The sequence below is a fragment of the Lepisosteus oculatus genome, chromosome 6 (assembly GCF_040954835.1).
Source record: "Lepisosteus oculatus isolate fLepOcu1 chromosome 6, fLepOcu1.hap2, whole genome shotgun sequence".
Taxonomy (NCBI): Eukaryota; Metazoa; Chordata; class Actinopteri; order Semionotiformes; family Lepisosteidae; genus Lepisosteus; species Lepisosteus oculatus.
This window is the reverse complement of record NC_090701.1, coordinates 52320682-52343672: the sequence shown is the minus strand read 5'-3', so window position 1 is coordinate 52343672 and position 22991 is coordinate 52320682. Positions and strand designations below refer to the sequence as shown.

At 39.7% G+C, this 22991-nt stretch overlaps 1 protein-coding gene across 7 annotated transcripts in view; it reads left to right on the top strand.

Moving 5' to 3' along the window:
* The first annotated feature begins 9708 nt into the window (after nt 1-9708).
* Nucleotides 9709-22991, top strand: part of slco5a1 (solute carrier organic anion transporter family member 5A1) — a 59915-nt gene continuing 46632 nt past the window's right edge. Inside the window, exons 1-3 of one of the 7 annotated variants that reach the window (XM_015353717.2) lie at nt 9712-9867; nt 10276-10614; nt 10774-11846. In XM_015353717.2, coding sequence (XP_015209203.2) covers nt 10898-11846 — 949 coding nt within the window. In that variant the 5' untranslated portion in view covers nt 9712-9867; nt 10276-10614; nt 10774-10897. Of the gene's footprint in view, nt 9868-9894; nt 10007-10275; nt 11847-15502; nt 15590-22991 lie in introns of those variants that run through there. The other 6 variants (XM_015353719.2, XM_015353718.2, XM_006633990.3 and 3 more) reach the window with 6 other exon arrangements.

Below are 22991 nucleotides of genomic sequence, written 5' to 3'. Positions count from 1 at the left end.
TAGTAAAAGCCAGACAGAGCTTCATTACTAATTCCTGTAATGTCAGTAAAACTTTGATTGGTTTAACAGTAATAGTGCCTGCAAAGAGGTATTTAAACAGTTTGATAGAGCTCTACTTTGGCCAGGCAAGGCCACTGAGTGCCCAGACAGGATCTACAGCAATACAGTTACTTAAGAGAGTGTTGTTCATTTTGACATTTTGATATAATAGAGATTAAACAGCCAAGGAAAGACCCAGAGGCTCAGTAAAATAATTAATTTTCTTATTTCATGTAAATAACAATGACATATGCACTGGACTGTGTACTGATTTTAGAGTGACTTACAGCATTCAATTATCAGAATCTAAACAAGTTGGTTTGAAAAGAAATGGTAGACGTCTAAGCTTTTGAAAATTCCAGAATTACCATGTGACATTTATGTCATTTCATGCCTGTTTTGGCCCAAAGAGCTTTGTTAGCAGATTCCGTGTTACAAGGCTAAACATACTGCTTCAGGAATACTTGGTCATCAGAGTTTAACAGCACAACAACATGTTTTCATTTTATTCTGCAATGGAGAGAGAAACAAAACCACTCATTAGCAGTGTGCTATCCACAGCAAAGTATATGTATTTGATCTAGCTTGGTAAACTGATTTCTGAAAGATCGTGAGGTAGGTGAAACATGTGAGGTGCATAGCTTAACTGTGCTTAACTGTATTCTAATGTTCTGTAGACATGTCAGAGCATCTGAGAAAAGCACTGTTAATATTAGGATGTGGTAGCAATGATCATTTATATCAATATGACAAATCAACTCCTCTGAACAAACATTAATCACAGTCTACGTTTCTTTTTATTTAACTAAAATCAACATATCATTTGACTTTTTTTGAGAAACTGAAACACCTTCAGCTGTAGTTTTTTTAACACTTTAAAGATTATGTAAAAAGCCTAGCAATTTTAAGTCAAATGTCAAAGAAACTTGCAAACTTCAAGGGACAGATAATGCTTGCGAAAACTGCCCTTAATTATATGGTTCTCATCATGCATTTGTAAAACCAAATTCCAAACAGGTACAATTCAGAGGATATTATCCTTGAAAGGTCATAAAGACCTCTACGGAGTATTTTAACCCTCTTTAGCTGACAGATTCGAACATGGTGATCCAGGCTAATTTTCTTAATGGAGTACAGATTTCAGCATCTGCAAAATCCCTCACAAGGACTGTGGTTAGAGAGAGGATACAATCACTGGAACTGAGACAGTTTAAAAGGATTAGTGTTAGAACAGTGCACTGTGCTTTCAAGGATAGAGCTCTTCCCAGGATCATTTTCTCCATAAAGGAAAAAAAAAAGAAGACTCAACTGAGGTGTTTAATTGGATTTTTATATTGAAAACTAGAATCTCCCATATGAATATTTTACTTATTATTATTCATTTGTTTAGCAGATGTTCTCATCCAAGTGCAAGAGGTGACTTTACTGTCAAACCCATTGATTACGTGATCATAATATAAATGATGAGTACAATGTCATGTACATTTAATTTTAGACAATTCTATGTATACATTTGATCCTATTATATGAAAATATATTGTGTATTCATATATCTCGGGATATATTCACTTTACACACATCTCACAGTGTAGGATTTGTCAGGATTTGATTGTATATACCTTATATTTGATCGAGGCGATAACTGAATGCTGTCTGTGGCCCACATCGCTCACCACACTATGTGTATAATCATCTGAGGTGTCAAATCTTTGCTGCAACCACACAGAGTTCCCGTCTAGTCCTGCCACATTCTAACTTCAAGTTGTCCTGTGAAATACAGTACAAGCCCGGTTGTATTTAAATCTTGTTCATTCTAAGATTTTCCTCTGCTCTCTTCTGATGCGCTCCTTGGTGGTGTGACAGGTTCATGCTGGTCAGAGAAGTGACAGGACGCCCCTCTGAAATCTAGACAGCGTAGAACTCCAGTGTTTTGGCGTAGCAGAGTTATCCACCACCTAGAGCAAGGCAATTCTAGCAAGAGAATGAGCTGCACTTGTTCTTTGACATGGTTCTGTATGTTTTAGGTCATTCTCATGCTGCATAGTGAAGTGCTGACCAATAGGTATGGAAGCATTTTCTTCTACATAAGCAGACAAAGTATTTCTCTAACGAATATCATCAATTAAGATGAAAGAGCCAGTTCCAGAGCTATTCATGCATGACTTTGTCCCCCATGGGATGTGTTCCACGGAACACGTACATTTCCGTTTTGTTTCTGCACTTTCACCTTTTTATCACTTGCGTTAAGATCTATCTTGGTCTCATCTGACCATGAAACTTACCAAAACTCTCACCTTCTTTGCTTCCCGGGCAAATTAAAATCTGAATGTTCTGCTCTTGGTACTGATGAGAAGTTGACTTCTTGTTGTGGAACAGTTCTGCTGTTTGCTGTCTTCTGTAAAATGCCATACTCTCAACCCCTGCACCCCAGATATAGGAGATTTCACTGACCAGTGCTTGAGGGTTTTACTTGACAGTTCCGATGGTTTCTTTTGTCACTAACGCCAGGTGTTTTTCTTGGTTGACCTGGTCTTTGTCGATTGGAAGTTACAGTTCTTTCAACTTTACTTTCCTTTACAAATTACTTCCTTTTTTGAATATAAAGGTTTTGATTTCCATTTTTGACTTGGAGTTGACATACTCCAGACACTGAAGTCAAAGGAAATAGGTTCATGGGATGCTGACAGCTCTCTTGTGAGTGCCCAATTACCCAACAAGAAATACATGGCCAACAAGAGCCACCATCAATTATCCCAATCCTTCTGTGCCTTCAAAATGCAGAGGTTCCACAGTCATTTTGATTAAATGACTCAAGAGGTTAAAACTGAATTGACTTTTGTAACAGAGACTCTTAAATACCTATCAAAGAAAGGAACCTTTTTTTCTGATAAAATTTAATAGGTTTTTGAATTTTGTTGGGTTTTTTTTAAGGCTGCAGCAAAACAAAATAATTTACCTTACAACCAAAACCACGCTGAAGGTAAAGCGAGAGAGGCAAAAACAAACCCAACAACTATTGACTAGCAGACTATTTCCACAGTGCCCTCCTGTGGACTGGAGTGGAACTAATCACCCAATCGCCTTAAACACACCAGTATTTAACTATTTAAGTATAAATCACGAAGTCTGCTTAAACTATTTTTAGAGAGTTGTGTAGTGGTTAGCATTGCTGCCTCTCAGCGCTGGGGCCCTGGATTCAATTCCAGACCTGGTTTTTATCTTGCATGGAGTTTGTATGTCTTCCCCTTTTTTTGCGTGGGGTATCCTTCCATAGTTCAAAACCGTAGAATAAGATTAATCCGTTACATTTACAATACTAGCCATGGTGTGCGTGTTTGTTTGTGTGTGTGCCCTGAGATGGACTCCAAGGTGTATCCTGCCTTGCACCATAACAACCTTTACACTCGTGTTTTTTTTAATGAGAGATGATTATATATATTTTATATATAATTTGTATATTTATAATGTGCAATACAACTTTTGTGTACTGATCTGTTTTTTGTATATTCTGTACTGTCAGCAATTTTGAGTGCACTTCTCACTGACTGTACTGACGGTACTGTATGTATTGTATTATTGTATCATTTCGTTACACTGTGCTGTGTTGACTGTGCTAAGCTGCTGTTGCACTGCTATTTCTCTCACGGGATCAATAAAGTATCTATCTATTACAAATGGTGTTGACAAATCCTTGTCTAGACCTCACTTTCCGAGTAAGATGTCAGATCTTGAGGGAGTTAAACTTCAATCTTTTCAATGTCGAGCTACAGCAATCCTCCGTTCTGGAAAGAGAGCACAATTAATTCTACTAGTTTTTTTAAGACCATAAATGATATCCAGGCACCTATAGAAGAAATACTGAACTTTATCAGTGGAGCCTAAGTGTCGGTGGGCAGAAAAAGTTTACAGGGTTTGTTTTCTGTTAAGATGTAATGTAAATGCATACTGTAGATGTGCAAAGATACCCACTAAAATACTTTCTGACCAACCAAGAGAGCACAAAAATATTTACAGTGAGAAAGACAATCAATGAGAAAGAAAATAGCGAAATAAGATAGAGAAGAGCTCCATCTTGTGGCTGTTGAAAAAAAAACCTGAAACAAATTTCTTCAGTCTGCAGTTTACAAATCTAAAATCTTAAAATCTGCTGCAGTTTACAAAATCTTCCAACCTCTTCAAGTAGAACTTAGGCGGAGTCATGCTTCAATATTTTGTGCCATCGCTGATGGGGTGTAAAACTTTTGCGATCAAATACTGTTTGGCACATTTGTCTTACAAAAGTTTGTAGACGATACATTAAATTAAAATTGTATCAATGTTTTTGTATGACAACGATATGTTCAAATTATATTTTAACCAATATATTTAAATATCTAAGTTTAGTTAAGCTAAAACGACTCGTATGCAACATACTTCTGTAAACGGCTGCAAAATGCCATACAGTATTATTTTTTCTTATTTTTATTTGACAAAATAAACAAGAAGTTTGAGGTACTAGTGCTTTTGAAAATGGGATCCCAAAAATAAAGGGTATCGAAGAGGCTTTCTGAAGCATTTTCCACTACCACATTAATTAATAATGATTCCTTACACTTTTATAGCTTTTTTCTGGACACTCCACTCAAAGCGCTTTACAGTAATGGGGATCCTCTCCACCAACACCAACGTGCAGCCCCACCTGGATGATGCGACAGCAGCCATAGTGGACCAGTACACTCACCACACACCAGCTCTCAGTGGGGAAGAGAGCAGAGTAATGAAGCCAGTTCAGAGATGGGCGGCCATGGTTGGTAAAGGCCAATGGGAAATTTGGCCAAATATAATTACTTTGCAGTCTATTCCGAAGCCATATCTGTCCATAAAAACAGTGTTTAATAAACGTTACTTTTTACAGGGTACATTTATTGTCATCGCCAAAAAACAGGAGACCTTAAACCGAGAGATACTAGACTATTCAAGGTCAAGATCCCATTGCATGGTTTGTAAGACGAGGAGTGTTAACGTTTCACAGTATCTGTATTTACACTTCCTCTTTATTTTACTTGTGTCCCAAAGTTCCCATTTTATTGTTGAATCTAAAGTAACTAATTTGGTTTGCGTTGTCGGTATCTTCAAGGACTTTGAGTCTTTGAATCAAATTATAACCTTCTCTGCTGATGATAGAAGAAACTGACTACTCCAGCCTTTCAATGCCAGTGAAGTAATAACACCACCTTGTATATTAAGTAGCAATAATTCATTCATCCTTCAGTAAACACGAACAGACATTTTTAAACACAAGTTTAAACATCGCATTTCAATTTTTTCCACTTAATTTAAAAATGTAATTTAGGGCAGGTCCTGTTACAATCTGATAGAGCAGGGTGAAAAAAATGGTAGGTCCTATTTTTCTATGTTAAAAGTCTGTTAAATTTTCTTAATTTCTGCCTCTACTAAAAAGATGTGGTTGGGCTGCGCTTTTAGTCCAAATACAATCCGGGTCACAAGCAGAATGAGTTTTAGACTTTTTGCATGCTTGTTTGATTGATATTGTGATATTAAGAACTCAAAAATATTACCACTAGGTGGAGACAAATACCTCTACGCGAAACGGGAGTTTCGTACTGTAACATAACTTGTTTTACCATTCGCTGAAGCCATCGGAAGATGCTGTATTTTAGAGTTTTTATTTTCTACACTTTATAATGTTTTAGTCCGAGTCAAATATATGATTTTAGTAATCCAAACAAGCATGCAAATTAATATCGTTCAATTAGATGTTTACAGTAAAGTATTTAGAACGGGAAGCAGCAGTTTTGTTTTGTTACCATTTTCCCGTTTTTAGGAAACAAAAACGTGGGACACGTAAATCAGCGACAAAGTGCTGAAATGGTGAAGGAAACACTGTGCAGTAGGAGTTTGGGTGAGAAGTTTAACTCTGGTCCAGGCCACTAGGTCATTAACAAGCCCACAGTGGGGCTGTTAATCCTGGAAACCTGGCCAGAATTTCACTCTGGTCTTGTACAGTCCTGCATCTCTAAATTTTACACCAAAATTCAGCTCTCAAAGTGATTTTGGACTTTTCCACTTGGTCTTCTGTGTGGGCCTACAGTGGGGCTGCTGTTGTTTATGTCTGGTGTCACCCGGGGGGTGCAGCTCTTCAGTGGTGGGTGAAATGGGTCCTTTCCACAGTGCTTTTAGATGCTCCATCTGTCAAGTACAACAAGAGTGACATCTCGCTCAGCTGCCTTAAAGATAAGTAATTTGGATGAAAAATTTATAATAAAAAGGGCAGAACAGCTATCTTCTGTTGGCCATGGGCTCTTAGAAAAATTTTTTTTTTGAAAAATTTGTGTTGAAATTGTTTTACTCTATCTTCAGAGATTAACAGATTAATTTCTAAGCAAAAATGGCTTTATTTTACCCTCATATTCTCAGTTGCTGCAGCATTTTGGAAATATTACATCTGTTAAAATAGTTTTCCTTTAAAACTGCTTGTGCCCATGCTCTCTGCTGGTAATTGCAGCAAGCCTCTGACTGCTTGACCCACAAAATGGATCAGGACAGCTTTAATTTGAAATACTAATGGATGCCAACTATGGTGAGGAATTTGGCATTGTACTGTGTTACTGGTGACGCCATTCCTTTAGCTCCCTGAGACAAATTGCATTGAGAGTGAGCTATGTCTGACCTTCAGAATGTTCCACTCTGAGCTGAACATTCTACCTAATTTTTCCCAGGAATCCTACCAGTTTTCTTACTGATCAACAGCATCATTCCAGTTCAAAATATCACATGTTCTTCAATTTCTAAAATATTTATGTAAGAAGTTTATAAAGATTTGCAGCCATTACAGGATTACGTGTATTAATGGAGGACGAACCAGGATGGTCGAGGCACACTATGATTTAACATGGACCCTGCTGGTTTAGAATTAAAACTCTATTACACCAACAATTTCAACAACAATGGCTCAGGCATTTTCTTTCATGCTTAAGCAAAGTGTTTTTGCAGCAGAGAATGCTGAATTATTCAGAATACTTATTAAATTGTTACATGGGTAGATTATGAAAGTTTTGTTTTTCTTTATGGGTTAAGAGATGTGGACCAACGTTTTAGAATTTGTTGGCCCTTTCTTATCAGTGAATTTCTTTGCACAGTTTGTCATGTGAAATTGTAGTCTCGTTCATTCTATGTTGCAATTCACTTCCAGTTAAAGACCATAACACCGCTCTCCAAAGGCCAGGTTTTAGATAAGTAAGGATTCTCTCTTACTGTCATAATGAGGTGCATTCAGGTTATTAAACATTCCCAGTCATGTAGGTTTTCTGAAGTCCGCTCAGCTGTTGCAATGGCAGAGCTGTAAAATTGTGCAGGCTCACATCATTGCTGGAAAGCATGAGATCCTGAGTTTCCCAGTCCATTTCTAGGTGCAGTACAAGGGATCGTTTTTCAGTGCAACAGAGGAGCAGCTGCTTTGGCTTGACTTACTGTAAGCAAGCAAATTGATTATAAACTTGTACTCTTCCTTGGACAGCCTGTACTTTGCTGGTATAGAAAGGTCAAACCTGATAAAAGAGAGGTTTAATCTGTCAGTTCTCATAGTATCTCGCAGATAAACTGGGACGACAAGCTGAAAATAAGAGATCCACGTTGTCCATATTAGTAACCTACGCTTTAGCTGATTTTTATACTGAACGGTTAAAGTTTTTTTTTTCTCTAAGGAAGAAAGGGCATTTACACATTATTTGTCTCTATACTCTAGCTGTACATGGTTTATTTTCTGATGTGTACTCTTACTGTTGAAATATGTGCAAGATAACTGAAACTGAACTGAATTGCTGATATAACCCAGCTGATCTTTCAATGCCAACACTAGGATTGTAAAACTTTTTCCCACTTGGACACTGGTGATGTAAAGGAACAGCTAAAGGTTTTTTCCACGACGAAAGTAAAGTAAATTTACACCGTATTTCGGCTGTGGAGCCTTCTTCACCTGCTTTCACTGGTCATTATGATGCACCAAGATCCAGAAACAACTCATGTGTCAGGTGCTGTGTGCTGATGAGTCACTTTTTGGTGTTTATTTTTTCCAAAGAGAATAAAAAAAAACATGGAAAACAACAGAAACAACAACAACAATTTTTTTTAATGCGTGGAGCTCAAATACTAAAATAGAAAATGAACAAAATAAGACTAAAAATGCTGTTAACCGATAACTCACTCTAACAGACTCTTGGCCAGGAAAGCAGAGACCAGATCCCAGGACTTTAATGCACATGAACCCACACCTTTGGCAACTCAAGACAAACTGTGTCCCTAAATACATTTAGCCACCAACGCAATGTGGCTGAAATAAGTTTATCCAGAGATTAAGGGCAATTTCCTCTGTGGTTGTTAAACCCACCAATAAAATTATATGTTGCATTGCATTCAAAACCACTCAGCGAGTAATGTCAGAAAGGTTTTGGGGGGTAAAAGTTTTAATTTAACTCTTAGCATACTTTACCCTTATACATAAAGTCTGCATAAGCTCTTTTCATTTCTCTAATCCAGATCTGAAACACAGGATAGAGACCCAAAATCAAAATGAGTAAAACTTGCTTTCAATAACCACAGACTATAGTCACACAGACAATGTTAGAATAGGAAGGAATATTTCCCTTTTTCCTTTTTCTCTCTGGTTGCAGTTTGTCTTTAGCTGTGAATACAAGACAAATCTAACAGTTTACCGCCAAAGTTTTTACAGTCCTATTTAAGTATCAATCACTAGGGATCAGGACCTGAGACTTTTTTATGACAGTGTTGACAAAAGGCTTATATTCAACAGCTTTCTACTCTGTAGTTGCCAAATCTCCATACTTACTCTTATAAGGAAGGGTTCAGATCGTATCAGGAATCCAAATTCAGTTCTATACATTTGCCTTCATTTTAATTAGTGATAGTAAATGAAAGTGTACAGTATTACCCACCATGAAATCAATGTCTTTAATTGTAGAGAATAATATTACAGTGTTGAAATGATTGAAGTTGGTTTCTGTGATGGGTTGGCGTCCTGTCCAGGATGTACAGTAGCCTGTTTTGCACCCATTACTTGCTGGGATAATATATACTGTACAATTCAGACAAATATAAATATTCTGTTTCCTGTGTATCTTACACTATGGCAAGGTGTCACTGTAGCACACATCAATTTTGCCTTACTTTGATATAATTTATATATGAAGATTCAACCTTTACCGAAAACTATCAAGAGCAATTTAGCCTCGTAATTTATCCCAGGGAAAAACTAATTTTACACATTGCAAAGGGGTTATATTGGTACCAATGTGGTATGATTCAAGAACTGCGCTTGCATCTATATGCAACGATTCAAGAACAATTCTTTCCTTAGCAACAATTTCCTAAATGGCCGGTTCCAGTCGTCAATCACAACTCAGGTCATCGTGGGTTTCAGCTGTTTAACTACACGTGATGTAGAGAAAAGCAGACACTCACGTGCTGGAAGACAAAGCATCTTGGAACTTGTAGTTTCTGAAGGAAAAAGTGCCCCCTTTTGCCTGAAACAAACAAAACGAGTTTCTCCCGTGGTTTATGTTTTCGTACAGTATTTATCACTGGGAATGCTTGTGGTGTTTTATTTTGCTTGAAAGCTACAGAAGAAATACATAATTACTCCAAGGGAATGTGACTGCCGGCTTTATTTTTCAGTCTGTAAAGACTACATTTCCCGTTTACCTACTGTACAGCGGTACATGAAGCCCAGCAGCTCTAACATTTGCTATCCGCAATCTCATTCACTGAGTAGCCGGCTCGGGGACAACAACAGCCTACCTCCTCTTGTTCTGTGTGAGTAACAACAGATCGCTGAGACAAATGCAATAGTGGTTTTTGTTATGCACATATATTTATTTCTTCGTGCAGTAGAAATACGGGATGTTTGATATTAACACGACTCCTTCCCATAACGAGTTGTCAGAATAGACAGGTTGGTACCGTTCTATGCGATTTCATGCGTTTGTCGTGGTATCTGCCTGCATTATTCGTGACTTCATTGTTTGCAATACGAAACGAGGCGTTAATAAATAATTCGGGCTTCATGGCACTTTAGTAACTCGGGAAACGTTTAATTGAAATGTAGCTGGGTATTTATCGTAAAATACGGATGGCACCTGCAACATATTTTATTAAATGCATGCAGAAATGCCTTGTATGTAGACTGAATGGTGATGCTAGTAATTTTTATGCTTGCTCTAGGAGTCCGCACTACTAGGACACAATCATGCAGGGATCCAACCATCGGACCTGAGACAGTGGTAAATAACGAAGAGGTGTAAAATCACACCCCGAGAAAACAGCAGGGGCATTCACAGCGTTATTGTTCTGAGAAACAAAAAAGAAAACGCTTAAAAAGACGACCGAAAGCCGTTATGTATATATCAGCGGTGTGAACCAACCATCCGTGACTTTTTCATGCTTTTCCTTCTTGGCTTGTCCTCTTCTGGAAAGCAATTGAGAGCAATTCAGCTCTTCAAGGAGACATGGAGCGCTTTAATGTACGATATCAGCGAATAAGAATTAAAGGGACATGAAAAGGTATTGTCGTCGGCTCCTTTTTCTGGTGTAGAGCGAATTAGTGGGGGTTTACGTATCAGATGGAGTTCACAAATGGAAATAAGAACATACTCCTCATCAAGAGGAAATGGAGATAAATGATGCAGTTAGAGACCCTCACTTTTGTTTATTTTTTTGCAGGGTCCCACACTTATTTTAATTAACAGACGTAATATATGCTACCACTGGTGGTAGTTATTTAATTCTATGGTCTGTTTTGAGCCATTACAGATTTAGTCTGTAACAAAATATAATCTGCTTCATAATGGCTTCATCTGATAATGAAGAGACTGGAGGCGACTTATCAGATGGTCTTGATACACATGAACTTCAGTATGGAGACCCAGGAAACTGCTTCAAATCCAAAAGTTTGCCCATCCTCAACGGCTCTTGCGGGCTGAGCAGCGAGGACCTGCCGTCAAAATTAATAAACACATCGCAGACGTCGGTACTGGTTGACCAGGGCACTTTGCTCAGCGACGTTCAGCAGAAAGCTGATGCGTGCCACTCAGGTTCTCCTGCCAGGGCCGAATTCTCAGCCTCCAAGTCCAGCAGCGTTGGAGGGAACAGCGTCGCTAAGGTGGAGTATAGCAATGTCAAGAGCGAGAAACGAGGTTTTTCCCCTTCGAAATTGATCCGCTTTCCTGGTAAGAAGTACATAGGCGTCATTCTTTCAGACTCCCGGTGTTTCTTGTTCTGCATGTGCTATCTGACTTTCATCCAGTCCCTCATGGTGTCTGGCTACCTGAGCAGTGTTATCACCACCATAGAGAAGAGGTACAGCTTGAGGAGCTCGGAGTCCGGGCTGCTGGTGAGCTGTTTCGACATTGGCAGCCTGCTGGTGGTGGTCTTCATCAGCTATTTCGGCGGCCGGGGCCAGAGGCCCCGCTGGCTGGCGGTGGGGGGCGTGCTCATCGCCGTGGGGGCGGCCCTCTTCTCCCTGCCCCACTTCATCTCCCCCCCCTACCAAATTCAAGAGGTGAACTCCTCCACCAGCAACGAGGGCCTGTGCACCAGCCCCAACGGCACGGGCAGGGATCTTCTGGACTCGGGCGCCTGCCCCCGGGAGCAAGCGGGCAACGACCACTCCCTGTACGTGGCGCTCTTCATCTGCGCCCAGATTCTGGTGGGGATGGGCTCCACGCCCATCTACACCCTCGGGCCCACCTACCTGGATGACAACGTCAAGAAGGAGAACGCGTCCCTCTATCTGGGTAAGCGGGATGGGATTAATCTGGCACGCGGCAGTTTTTTGTTCGTTTTTTTTTTTTGCCTGTGTTCTCTTGTTTTTTCGATATTTTTTTTACATGACTTGACCGCGATCCAAGACGGCAACGAGCGGTTCGCTCCTCTTTACGAGAATCGAGCGCGACGAGCCGCGCGCGGTCTCCTGTGATTTCAGAGCGCGCGGCGGTGTTTGAGGCCCGGCAGAGCCTTTTAGAAGCAGTACATCTTGGGGTGGGGGTGGTGGGGGGTGTTGCTTAAGCCGATCAAGGTTCACCTGCAGGAACTGCTTGTTCAGTGGCTGATCTCGCTGGTTTCCCTGACTTTTCTTCAGCGTTGGCCGTGCTCATTTCATAGGCTGCGCCAAGAGCAGCTGACTGGTTGGCTGCCTCTGTTCACGTCTGCTCTGTCAAAGGCTTCTGCTGTCGTGGGGCAACCCTGGAATTTTGTCTTGACAAAAGTAGCTGAGGGTAGCTTTGATCACAGAAAATATGAACAGGCTTCAGTATTATACAATTGTGTCTGGAATATACGGTCTAGATTTGGCGTAGTGTTTTATGTACACCAAGACAAAAGACCTTCATCTACATACAGAACAGCAACCATATGTACAGGAAATAGTATTTTAAATTTGTCCACTCCCTCTTGGAAACCGTCAACAGCCATTGTCGGTACCGAGATGGCAAAGTGGAGGAGAATCCAGTGAACACTTGACTGGGAACCCCATCCGAGGGAGTTCACACATCTTATTGAGGGGTGTAATGGGCCAGGAGTACTGCTGCTCTTTTACATATTGAGGGGATGTTTTTCTGTCATCACGTGTTCCCACTTTCCATGCTTGTTTTGTACAGTATCTTAGATGATGAGTGTTTATTTTCAGCTCTCCTGCAGCAAAATGTTGCCCTGTGTGGGGAAAAAATGTGTTAGGATGCCACGTGATTATTGTTGGGGGGGAAAAAAGGGAATCTGAAATTCCAGATATCCAGTCATGCATTAACTCAGAAAGATTACAAACGAGTGGAAGCAGTGACCCATCCTTTCAACGGCAAGGACAGGAGACTGAAGGATTTTGGAATTAGCCAGGGGAATCAAATGGCACTATCTGATTCATTTTAAGTATGCTTTGGTTTGATAGTAAATACCAGTATTACTTAGTTGCTGGTGGTATTTAAAAAAACAAACATCTTGCTTTCTGATTTCTTTATGTAAAAATACAATGCCTGGAGTTAATATTCATTGGTCTTGCAGCTGCATGTACTGTAGGCTTTGGTAAAGTCACTGATCCTGTTTGGTATTCCATTGAGTGGGGCACCATAAGGCATCTCCTTTACAGCAGATGTGTTTTGTGAAATGCAAAATACAGAAGAATCTCTAATAGTTTTATCAGAACTGCAAGAAATAGATGCATTTTCTAGTTATTAGTCTACAACTCCACCGAACTTTGAAATACTTTTTAATAGTCTACATGTGTGGTGCCATCACTGCCCTGATAAAGCTGAAATCTAAATGGTTAAAATACAACTTATTTTCGGTGAATAGTGTAAAGTTGACACCTAGAATGATAGATAATTACATTTAATGGAAGTCAAGCCCACAAGCTGTTTTTTGACATTATTCATCCTACGATTATTTTTAAATTACCTAATGTCAACCAGTAACTATTTTGATGGGAATATTTGAATTAAATAGCGCATGCACAAGACGTACATGTGATGGCTGTGTTTTAAAGTTTCATCCCCAAAAATAGATGTTTCTGTGTAGCTTGGCGACATACTATAAAATGTTTTTGCTCTCCTTAAATTCATTAAGGTTTCATTTAAGCACAAATGGATGGTGTAGAGAAAATATTAGAGAGCTGTACTATATCAACTATTTTCCTGTTTATTTTGCTTTGCTTTTGTCTTGTGAGCAGAAGAAAGCTTAACTACTTTACCTGGCAGACATCCTGTGCGTGTTTCAGTGTCTTGTTCATTAAAAAAATAATGACGCTAAAAGGTATAGCTATTTTTCATGTAAATACATTGGTCTTCAAGTCCTCTCTTCAATATGCTATAACCTCAATGTCTTTCAGAGACTGGTGCTTGTTATCAAAAATGCCCTTTTATCTTCCTCATTCAGTCTTATGTAGGCTTATGGATGCAGTCTGGGTTGTGTATTCAAAGCCAAGAAGCAACTAAATTGATTTTAAAATGTTGGAGCTCGGTCTCTCATACTGTAGGATCCGTGTGCCCTTTGTGTGTGATGTCACAAGATCAACAGTATGTAAATTAGCCTGTCAAACCGTAAATCTCTTGAGCAGTGCTGCACTAAACTATGAATTTTCAATATGTTTAGACTTAAATGCATGCATTATTCAGCTCAGTCTTTTACTGAAAAAAACTGCACTAGTAATGTTCTAATTTTGTAAGTCAGAAATAGTTCAACAATAGCTACCAGTTTAAAATATGGATTTTACTTCTGAGTGGAACACAGATTTTTTTTTTGTAAGGCATTACAAGACTGAATTCAGTTTTCTTTCTTTCAGTCCCTCCACACACGGCTTTTCAAGTTCAATACTCTATTGCCATAACTAGTTGCATGGAATTTATTTTTTGCAGTGTAAAAACAAAGTAGTAATGGTGAATTCCTGTGCACAGTGCAGTTTGTGTTGTTGAGAGTGAATCTGAAATTGCATACATCCAATTGTCTTTCAGATTTAAGACTAATGATTAGAAAAGAGAGGAGGCACTGGCTCATCTTATCTGTTTGGTACCTGTAGTTAGCATGGATCTTATCCAGCAGTTTGCTGGGTTTACATAACCAATTACACAACCCTTTGTGTGAAAACACACTGCAGGTAAGAGCATTCCAGTCAGAAACAAAATTGTTGGAGAGTTTAGGAAGGGCTGTGTGTAAGTCTGTATGCTGAAGTTGTTGGAAATGGTATTTTGGACCATGACTGAAGTGTCAGATAAAGTTAAATAACTGCATGCTTGTTAAGGCAAGTCCTCAATTCGCACTGGAGTGTAAGAGCTCCGTTGGAAGGAAGACCAGCAAGGCTGGGAACCATTGTACTACTGGATATATTTAAATACACCTGCAATGATATACATTGGTTGGTTCAGCTGATGTCTCCTCAGATATGATTTCTTAACTTTTGTTCTCTTTTGGAGTCCTGTTAAAATACAAACGAGACTAATCATGAAACATGATGTAAAACGAAAAAGCCTTAATAGCTAATTCTCTTTCAGCCGTAATCTGTTCGACATCTGGGGACTGGTCTAGTGAAAGAACCTGGTTTGTCGGTGCGAATCTGCTGAATGGACGCTTAGGCTGTATATGTTTCACGCTGCAGCCAGGTTCAAACTGGCACTGGTCCTGTAGGAACAGCTCTGGTATTTGCTTCAGTTGAATTGTTAATCACAGGCTAATTGCTTGCAGTTTTTTTAATTTGGGCATATTTGTAGGGGATTTGTGTGGTCTGCTTTCCTTCAGGTTGCTTGGAATGTAACCAATTGGCCCCCTGCAGAAGGAAAACTGCTCATTGTGGGTATGTCTGACACAGCGTCGTGAAAGATCCCCAAAAAATGTGTTGGTCAAAGGGTTCCCCCAAGCTGTTCTTACTCTGTTTGCAGCTCACTGGACAGATATGAAGAGCTAAGAGACTGGGAGCTGGTGGTGGTAGAGTTTAAGATTCCTCTCTCCTGCGTGTGACAGATGTCCCACTGACGTGTGCTTCGCATTTGTTGTTGAGGTATTGTACCAAAAGGGATTCTTTTGGAAAATCGGGTGACGCATCATCCTTTCACTGGGGACAAAAGGCTTACTTAACTGCTTACAATGTACTCTTGCAAGCCCCGTAGACTCCAGTTTTGAAATGATTTTGGAAATAAAGATATCTGACCTTTTTCGGTAGAAGACCTAGCAGCAAATAAAAATTGCTACTCTGATGCCAAGACAGGGCTTTTGGGTACGGTACGATTCTGTTGTGAAAAGACTGCTCACACGTGATGGCAGAGACATTTTCTGTTCTGAAACTGAGTGAAAGAGGCAATATAAAGATGTTCTGTACTCTTGAGATCTTTCAAGGAAAGCCTGGGCTGAATTTGTGGATCAGTTACCAAGCAACTGAAAGCCAAATGGATTTCTTTCATTTGTTAAGTTAGAACAGTGGTTCTCAGTCCTGGGCCTGGAGTACCCTTGTATTTGCTGGTTTTTGTTCCAATGGGGCCCTTAATTACCACTGTTAATCACTGTCATTAATTGATCTGCTTGCTTGTTTTTTTTTTACTCAGTCCTTGGTTTTGAAAATATCCCCACTACTTTGCAGTCCTTGTCTTGAGTAACTGCTGTCTCTTCTGGGTTTTGAAGCCTTTTACAAAATTTGTTTTCAGATCCTTAAAGAAAAACGGAATGAGATTTATACTGGCTATGAGCCCTGTGCTAATTGGTGAATTTCAGCATTGCCTTTATTCATGCTTTCTTCTATAAATATCACCAATTGGACATAAGCAGAGGGAAAACACTGAATTGAGGAGTATTCTGATGGAGTGTGATTCCTACCTGTGTCTGTCATCCTCTGTTCACCTATTAAGAGTTGTTTAATCAGAAGTAAGAGAGCAAATTTTTAATTAGCACTTTGAGGAGAGAAGGAGCGAGGCTTTTGTGTGCTTCCAAACACGTAACTCATTATAACTAGGGTACTCTTGAAACCAAGGCCTGACTGAAGAGAAAATTCTAATCCAGCAAGCAGATCAATTTTTGGCAAGCAATTAGCATTGGTGAATAAGGGCCCAGATGTAACACAAATTAGCAGACTGGGGATTGAGAACCACTGTTGTAGAACATTTTTCTTGTACAGTTTGATGCTGTAAGAGAATATCATTTTCATGGAGGAATGCAGAATGTCATTTTGTTTTTGCAGAGACTGTCCACTTTGTCTCTTGCAGAGCAGAATCAGCCCCCTCAGTAAACTGGAAACACCAGAAGGAGCTGAAACTCATGTCTATGACTAGTCTGCTATAAGAGCCCAGTCAGTATCCCTGCTGGAGTTCTGTATTTTGTTTTATTGTCACAGACAGAAGTTGCATGAAGCAACTGAACCTCCTTCATCTAAGCACTGTGGCTTCAAATAAAATCACAACTCTCAACTATCAACTTCAATGAAGTTCCATAAATACAAAGCACAACAATCATTACACCTCCAGGACTGGGTACATTGTGTGTCTCATATGATAATGAGACGTTTCCGTTCCTGAAATGCATTCTAATGATCACGAGCCAAATTGACAGAGCAAAAGAATTCCATCAGCTGTAGGTTTAGTTTACTTAACAGTTTCATTTACGTTGTATATATCTAAAAAGGATGTCCATGCACTTGTTTTGTTACAATAACTGACACTTGTTTACTTCAAACAAAATGGTGAGAATAAGTGCTTAGATGAATGAAAAAAATCACCTTGTCAACATGGCAGGGCAAGTGTGTGGTCATGAATTCTGTGTTGCTTTTAAATTCATATCACCTCATTGCTCTGTGCTCCGAAAACCAAGAAACCACACGATCAGCTTGTTAGGCTTTTATTTCTGACCACAGGGCATGTGTTAGTTGGTACCACCCCATTTATGCTTTTTTGTTACTGTTGCCACAAATGTGGTCTGTTTTGCAACAGTATCCCACGGTGAAAACCCTGCTGCTGTACACTTGAGAAAGTAACTCTGGATTTGAAAAATTTTCTTCCAGAAGCATTCAAACCCTTTTCTAAAAGCAAATCTATATTAATTGAGGTGCACAAAATTACCTTACTGAGGTGAGGTTTGCAATTAGTTGAGTGGCCTCTGTCTGTGCAGAATAATAGTGTGATTTCACAATAAAGAAATACACCTGTCACTGTAAGGTAAAAAAGTTTCAACCATGAATTCTAAGTAGCTTTTAGAAGAAACTTAGGGATGAAGATATAGAAAGGCACAGATCGGAAGAAGGGTATAAAAGCATTTCAAAGACCCTTTATATCCATTTTGAGCATGGTAAATTTGATAAAGAAATGGAAGGCACCAAGACTTTGCCTAGATTAAGCTGTCTATCCAAACTGATTAGCTGGGTTAGGTGGAGGCTGGTTAGGGACAACAGCAGCAACTTTGAAAGAGCTATGGAGTCTAGTGAATGAGATGGGAGAACGCATTTCTGGTTACTCCCTAACAAGGGAGTCTTGTATGGAACAGAAAAAATGTCAAAACCCACACAGAGTTTGCCATGTAGCACCTAAGTGATATTGCAAACATGTGGTAAAGGGTTTTTTTGGTCAGTCAAGACAAACACTGGACCTTTATGGTCTCTGCTCTCGAGCATGGTGGTGGCAGTGGTCCTCATCAGGAGAGACTGGGAAGCTTGTCAAGACTGATGGGAACATAGATGGAGCAAAGTACTGGCGGATCTTAGAGGACAATACGCTGCAGATCACAAACTCGGACAAAATGGCACAAGGACAAGTTTTCAATGGAGTGTTTTTAAGAATGCTCTTGAGTGTCCTAGTCAATGTCCTGCCTTGAATCCTATAAAGAATCTTTAGAAAGACTTGAAATCTGCTGTCCATACGCATTGAGAGAGCTTGAGCAAATCTGCCAAAAGGAATAGACAAAACCTGCCTTCAATCCATGTGCAAAGTCCAAGGATGCTTTGCTGAAAAGACATGTGGCAATATTTGCTGCCAAAGGTACTTCCAACAATTATCGACTTCACAGGTCTGAATACGTATGCAAACAGCAATATTTTATTTGTTTTTGAAGAATAACAAGTTATTGCTGTAGCTAATCTTGTCCTTAGAGGTCTGCAGTTTGAGGATTCGGGTTTTGTAGAAGAATATTAGGTTTAAAAAATGTGCATGCATCTTTTTGTGATTTCACAAAATGGCAAGTGCCTGAATGCTTTTGCAGTGCACTGTAAACAGCCTAGTCCTTCCCAGTGCAGCAAGCGCTAGTCCATACACCCTGAGAAGTTTTGTTAATTTTAGAAAGAACAGCTGCTCGGACTCTTGAGTTTTCACTCCTCTTGCGTGTGTGTCTGGACTACTGGTAACCCAGACTTTTCCTTGGCAGAATGTCACAACCTCAAAGCTTGTCAATGGGCTGCTCCTGTTCATAATAAACAAATTATGAACAGTTTGGATTTTGAGATCTCTTTATGTCTGAGAGAAAGAGTACTGCAGCTCATGGGTGGGACTGGCTGCAGTGGGTAATGGTCATGATTAATCTGTACAGCTTTAACATGTGGTCGACTGGTTTAATATTTCATTAACATGTCACTCATGCAGTTTCAAAATGACTTGCCTTTAAATCTTGATTACAGGACACTCTCACACTTCATTCTTATATTAAGCAAAAAACGTGTAACAAACAGGAAAAGCAGCTCGCTAATGAATGAAGCAAGTGTTGAAGGATAGTTTTGTTGTGCTGGTCTGTTACAATGTGTGACTAATTTTTCTCAGAGATGATTGAAAGATTCCATAACAATACAGAAATGAGAACGCTGATTACAGCTGTTGATACAAAAGTGTTATTCATCTTTTCAAACAAAAAACACAAAAGGAGTAAAAATATATCATGTTAAGGGTGTCATATCAAATATCTGTTTAAGGAAGGGAAAACAGTCAATCCTAGTTGGTGGTAAAATTAATATAGGGCTGGGCCTAAGAGCCACAGACATGCTCTTTGGGTTATGGTTGCAGTCAATTATCCTTTTACCACTGAAAGACACTGGTTAGGCCTCAAGGAATCCAGTCTTGTAGATTCTTCTTCTGGCTGAAATTTTCAGGTTATAATAAGAAGTCTCATAAAACACAGAACAGGCCTATTCAAACAAAATTTCAAAGATATATGTGCTTTTACTGTAGTGCAATAAAGGCATGATGCTTGCTTAGAATATGGATCATGGCAGTATCCAAAAGAGCTACAGATTGAGACTGGTGGTCCTTTGAAGTGAAACTCTTCTTTTGTACATCTTGTTTCTTAATGAGATTGAAAGGATCAGAAAAGCTCCTTTTAATTTAGCTCCTCCTGCTGTTTTTGTTTAGCAAAATAAATTATTTTTAACAAGTGAAGTGAAGGTTTTCTTCAGAAGTTGGTCTAAATCCCCTCATTGGGGGGTAGGTAAAGCTAATTTTGTTTTTGCTTTATGGTAGTTTAGCTAATGCCTTTGTTTCATTTTACATGTGCACTTTCACATATGCTTAACAAGTTCTTTTCTGATTGATTGGTTTAGAGAAAGACATTAAAATTGGTCTGAAAAATATTATTCCCAGTAATATACTACATCCATGTTCCTTTACATTTTACCATGCACAATGTTTGTGCTGTGCTTCTGAAAGATGTTTGTTTTTCTCCTTGTGCCTGGGGCTGTGTGTCTATTTGTAACTTGATTTGTGAAGATTAACATCATTTTACAAAAACAAGTTGTTTTTTGCCTCATCTCTGGGTAGAACTGTTTGTAGGACAGGGGAGTACTGGTACTCTGTGTCTTGTACCTTTAGTACAACAAAACAACTGATTATGAGCACGATTCGAGGATCACACGGCAGCCTTTTATCCAGTTATTGACGTTTGCCCACTTTAACAAAATTGATTGCTTTAGAGAAAAAAAAAACAACAGCTGTAATGGAAGCGTTTCTTCTGAGTTAAAGAGCTCAGGGGTTCTGTTTTGAAAAGCATCTGATTGTCTACATTCACATTTCGGGAGGTTCACAGTCCCGAAATGTGACCTTCTGTCAGAGGTAATGGAGGCTGCTGAGTTTATATGCCATTATGTCATAACAGCACAGGAAGACATAGAGGTAGTTCTGTAATTATTGCACTTGACTGCTCACACCAGCACCTGTGTTTGACTTCACAGAGTCTATCACACCTGCCAGCTGCGTGGTTTTGACCACAAGACATTTGCATTGGAAGCCCTCTGACGCTTTTGTGTTTTTCAGTTAAACAGGCAGAAGTGTATACGAAGTTCAAAGATATAGATAAAAATGTGGGTAGTGTTTTACACTGTGTAGGTTTCACTGCATGAAATAAAACCAACAAGTGGTCAGGATAGCAGATAGTTTTGTCTGCTACTATGGGTGTTGAATGGAGATGTATATGTGAACAAGCTGTATGCTGAATATATTAGTAGGAGTGATGTTTAAGACGCACAAGGACACCGAGCAGGTACTGCTCCTGCCCATAGATCATTTTGAGGTCTTCATCTGTGTTTAGAGGAGTGCCTTGAATCTTTTTTTGACACCTGAGAAGCAATAGGTAAGAATTTAAGTCATGGACACAGGAGGTTGGAAAATCTAAACCTCTTTGGTCTTATGAAGGGGATTGGCGGAATAATCTGATGGTGACTTTTTTGTTATGGGAACGACTCCCCTTCGAGAGCTTCAGGCCTTGTGACTTTCCCTTGAGTCACATGGTACTGCCTTCGGAGTCTCATTTTAGTATGTTTTTCTTCGTTTTAAGGAAGAGTAGCCGTGGAGTGTTTTTTCTTTTGCCATCTTAGGTTTCGATTTAGGTGCTGATCCCCTCTCAGCTTCACTTTTTGAAATTGTTGTTAGAAACACAATATCAAAACGAGCATAATCTGATCATGCAGGGTGTGGTTCCGTTATCTGAAAGTGAAATGTCTTTGTCTGAAGTCCTAAGAGTCTCCTTGTGTATTTTGTGCAGTTTTTTGCTTTGATGAGGGGGTTTATAGTACCTACAGTTAACCAGACCTCTGTGACCACCTTCATCTCACGTGGCCTGTATATTCCACATTAGTAAGGAAATATATGTTGATACTGCATTCTTGGAATGGCACATCCTAACACTGTACCTTAATCATTTGGTATTCTGGTATGCAGTGTTTTCTGTATCTGCCATCATTTGGTCTGAGTTATTTTTTTTGTTTAACCCATTCTCTTGAAGGTCTTTTATTTCATCGGCTTTACTTATGGCTGGAAACTGCTGGGTAAAGTACATCTGAAACAAGGCAGAGATGTTTTGTTTTCCTTACTCTCTAACCGTGCTGCTCTGTCGGGCTGAAACTGCCTTAAAAGCCGTGTTCCAAGGCTAATGGACGTGGAGAGCGGAGGATCCTTCTTCATTTTATCTTGACCAGTGTCTGCAGATATGTCCAGTACATGAACACATAGAGATCATCATACAGATCTTTAAAACACTACCAACAGTATTGGGAGAGGAGAAGGAGATGATGATTTTTGCTCCATATTACAAAATGTAAGGGACTATTTCAGAAAAATAGATGCATCCAAAGGAATGTAGGACTGTTCATTTAATGAGACGGAAACTCACTACAGTATTACAAAAATCTGCCAATTATTGAACATGTCTTGGAGCACATACTTGAATTTTAATAGATTTGTGTAAAATAGAAGGTACACTTCAGAACCATTGGTAGGCCTTGTGGCGTAAGTTGCAGGAAAATTTGTTTAGTGTAAAATAATGGAGTGGGAAACAATCAGAATTATAGGGGCCTGGTGTAATTGCATGGATTGGTAAGATGCTTTTACCAGCTAAAAGCAGCCCTGACAAATGTAATCCTGTGCTTGCTTTCCAGCTCAAGCAGTTTGTCAGTAAAAAAAAAAGGTTCAAGGGAGATCCTGGTGTGTGTTTTTAAGTATTATTCTACATAAACCCATGAAAATTACCTGCTCTGATGAGCTGTTTTGTTTGCTCTGTGCCTCTAAACGAAAGTGTTTCCGTGGCTTTAAGAAGCCTCGATGGAGATGAGTAAATCCGTTCGGTTTAATCCAATCTTCTGTTAAGTTCTCCTCCTGCAGCCGGACAATTAAAGCAGCTTTGAAAGGTGTGTGAATGTGGGACAGCGGTGTTACTGCGGATATGCGGATTTTGAGCAGCAGGTTCCCAGGGCCTTGTGGCGGCCTGGGAGCTGCAGACTGGAGCAGAGGCAGTGTGCTTCGCCATTGTGTGAGCAGGAAAGCCTGGATAACAGACTCCCAGACGCACACAAAGCTGGCCTTTCCATCTGAGGCGAGCTCGGAGACGAGCGCCTGGACAGATTAGGACACACAGCCCGGGGGTCCCAGATGGCGCTGAGCAAGCCAGGGATCATCTGTCAATTTCGGAGGATGGCTGGACCGGGGCAGTGGCTCAGCTTAGCTTTGAGTCAG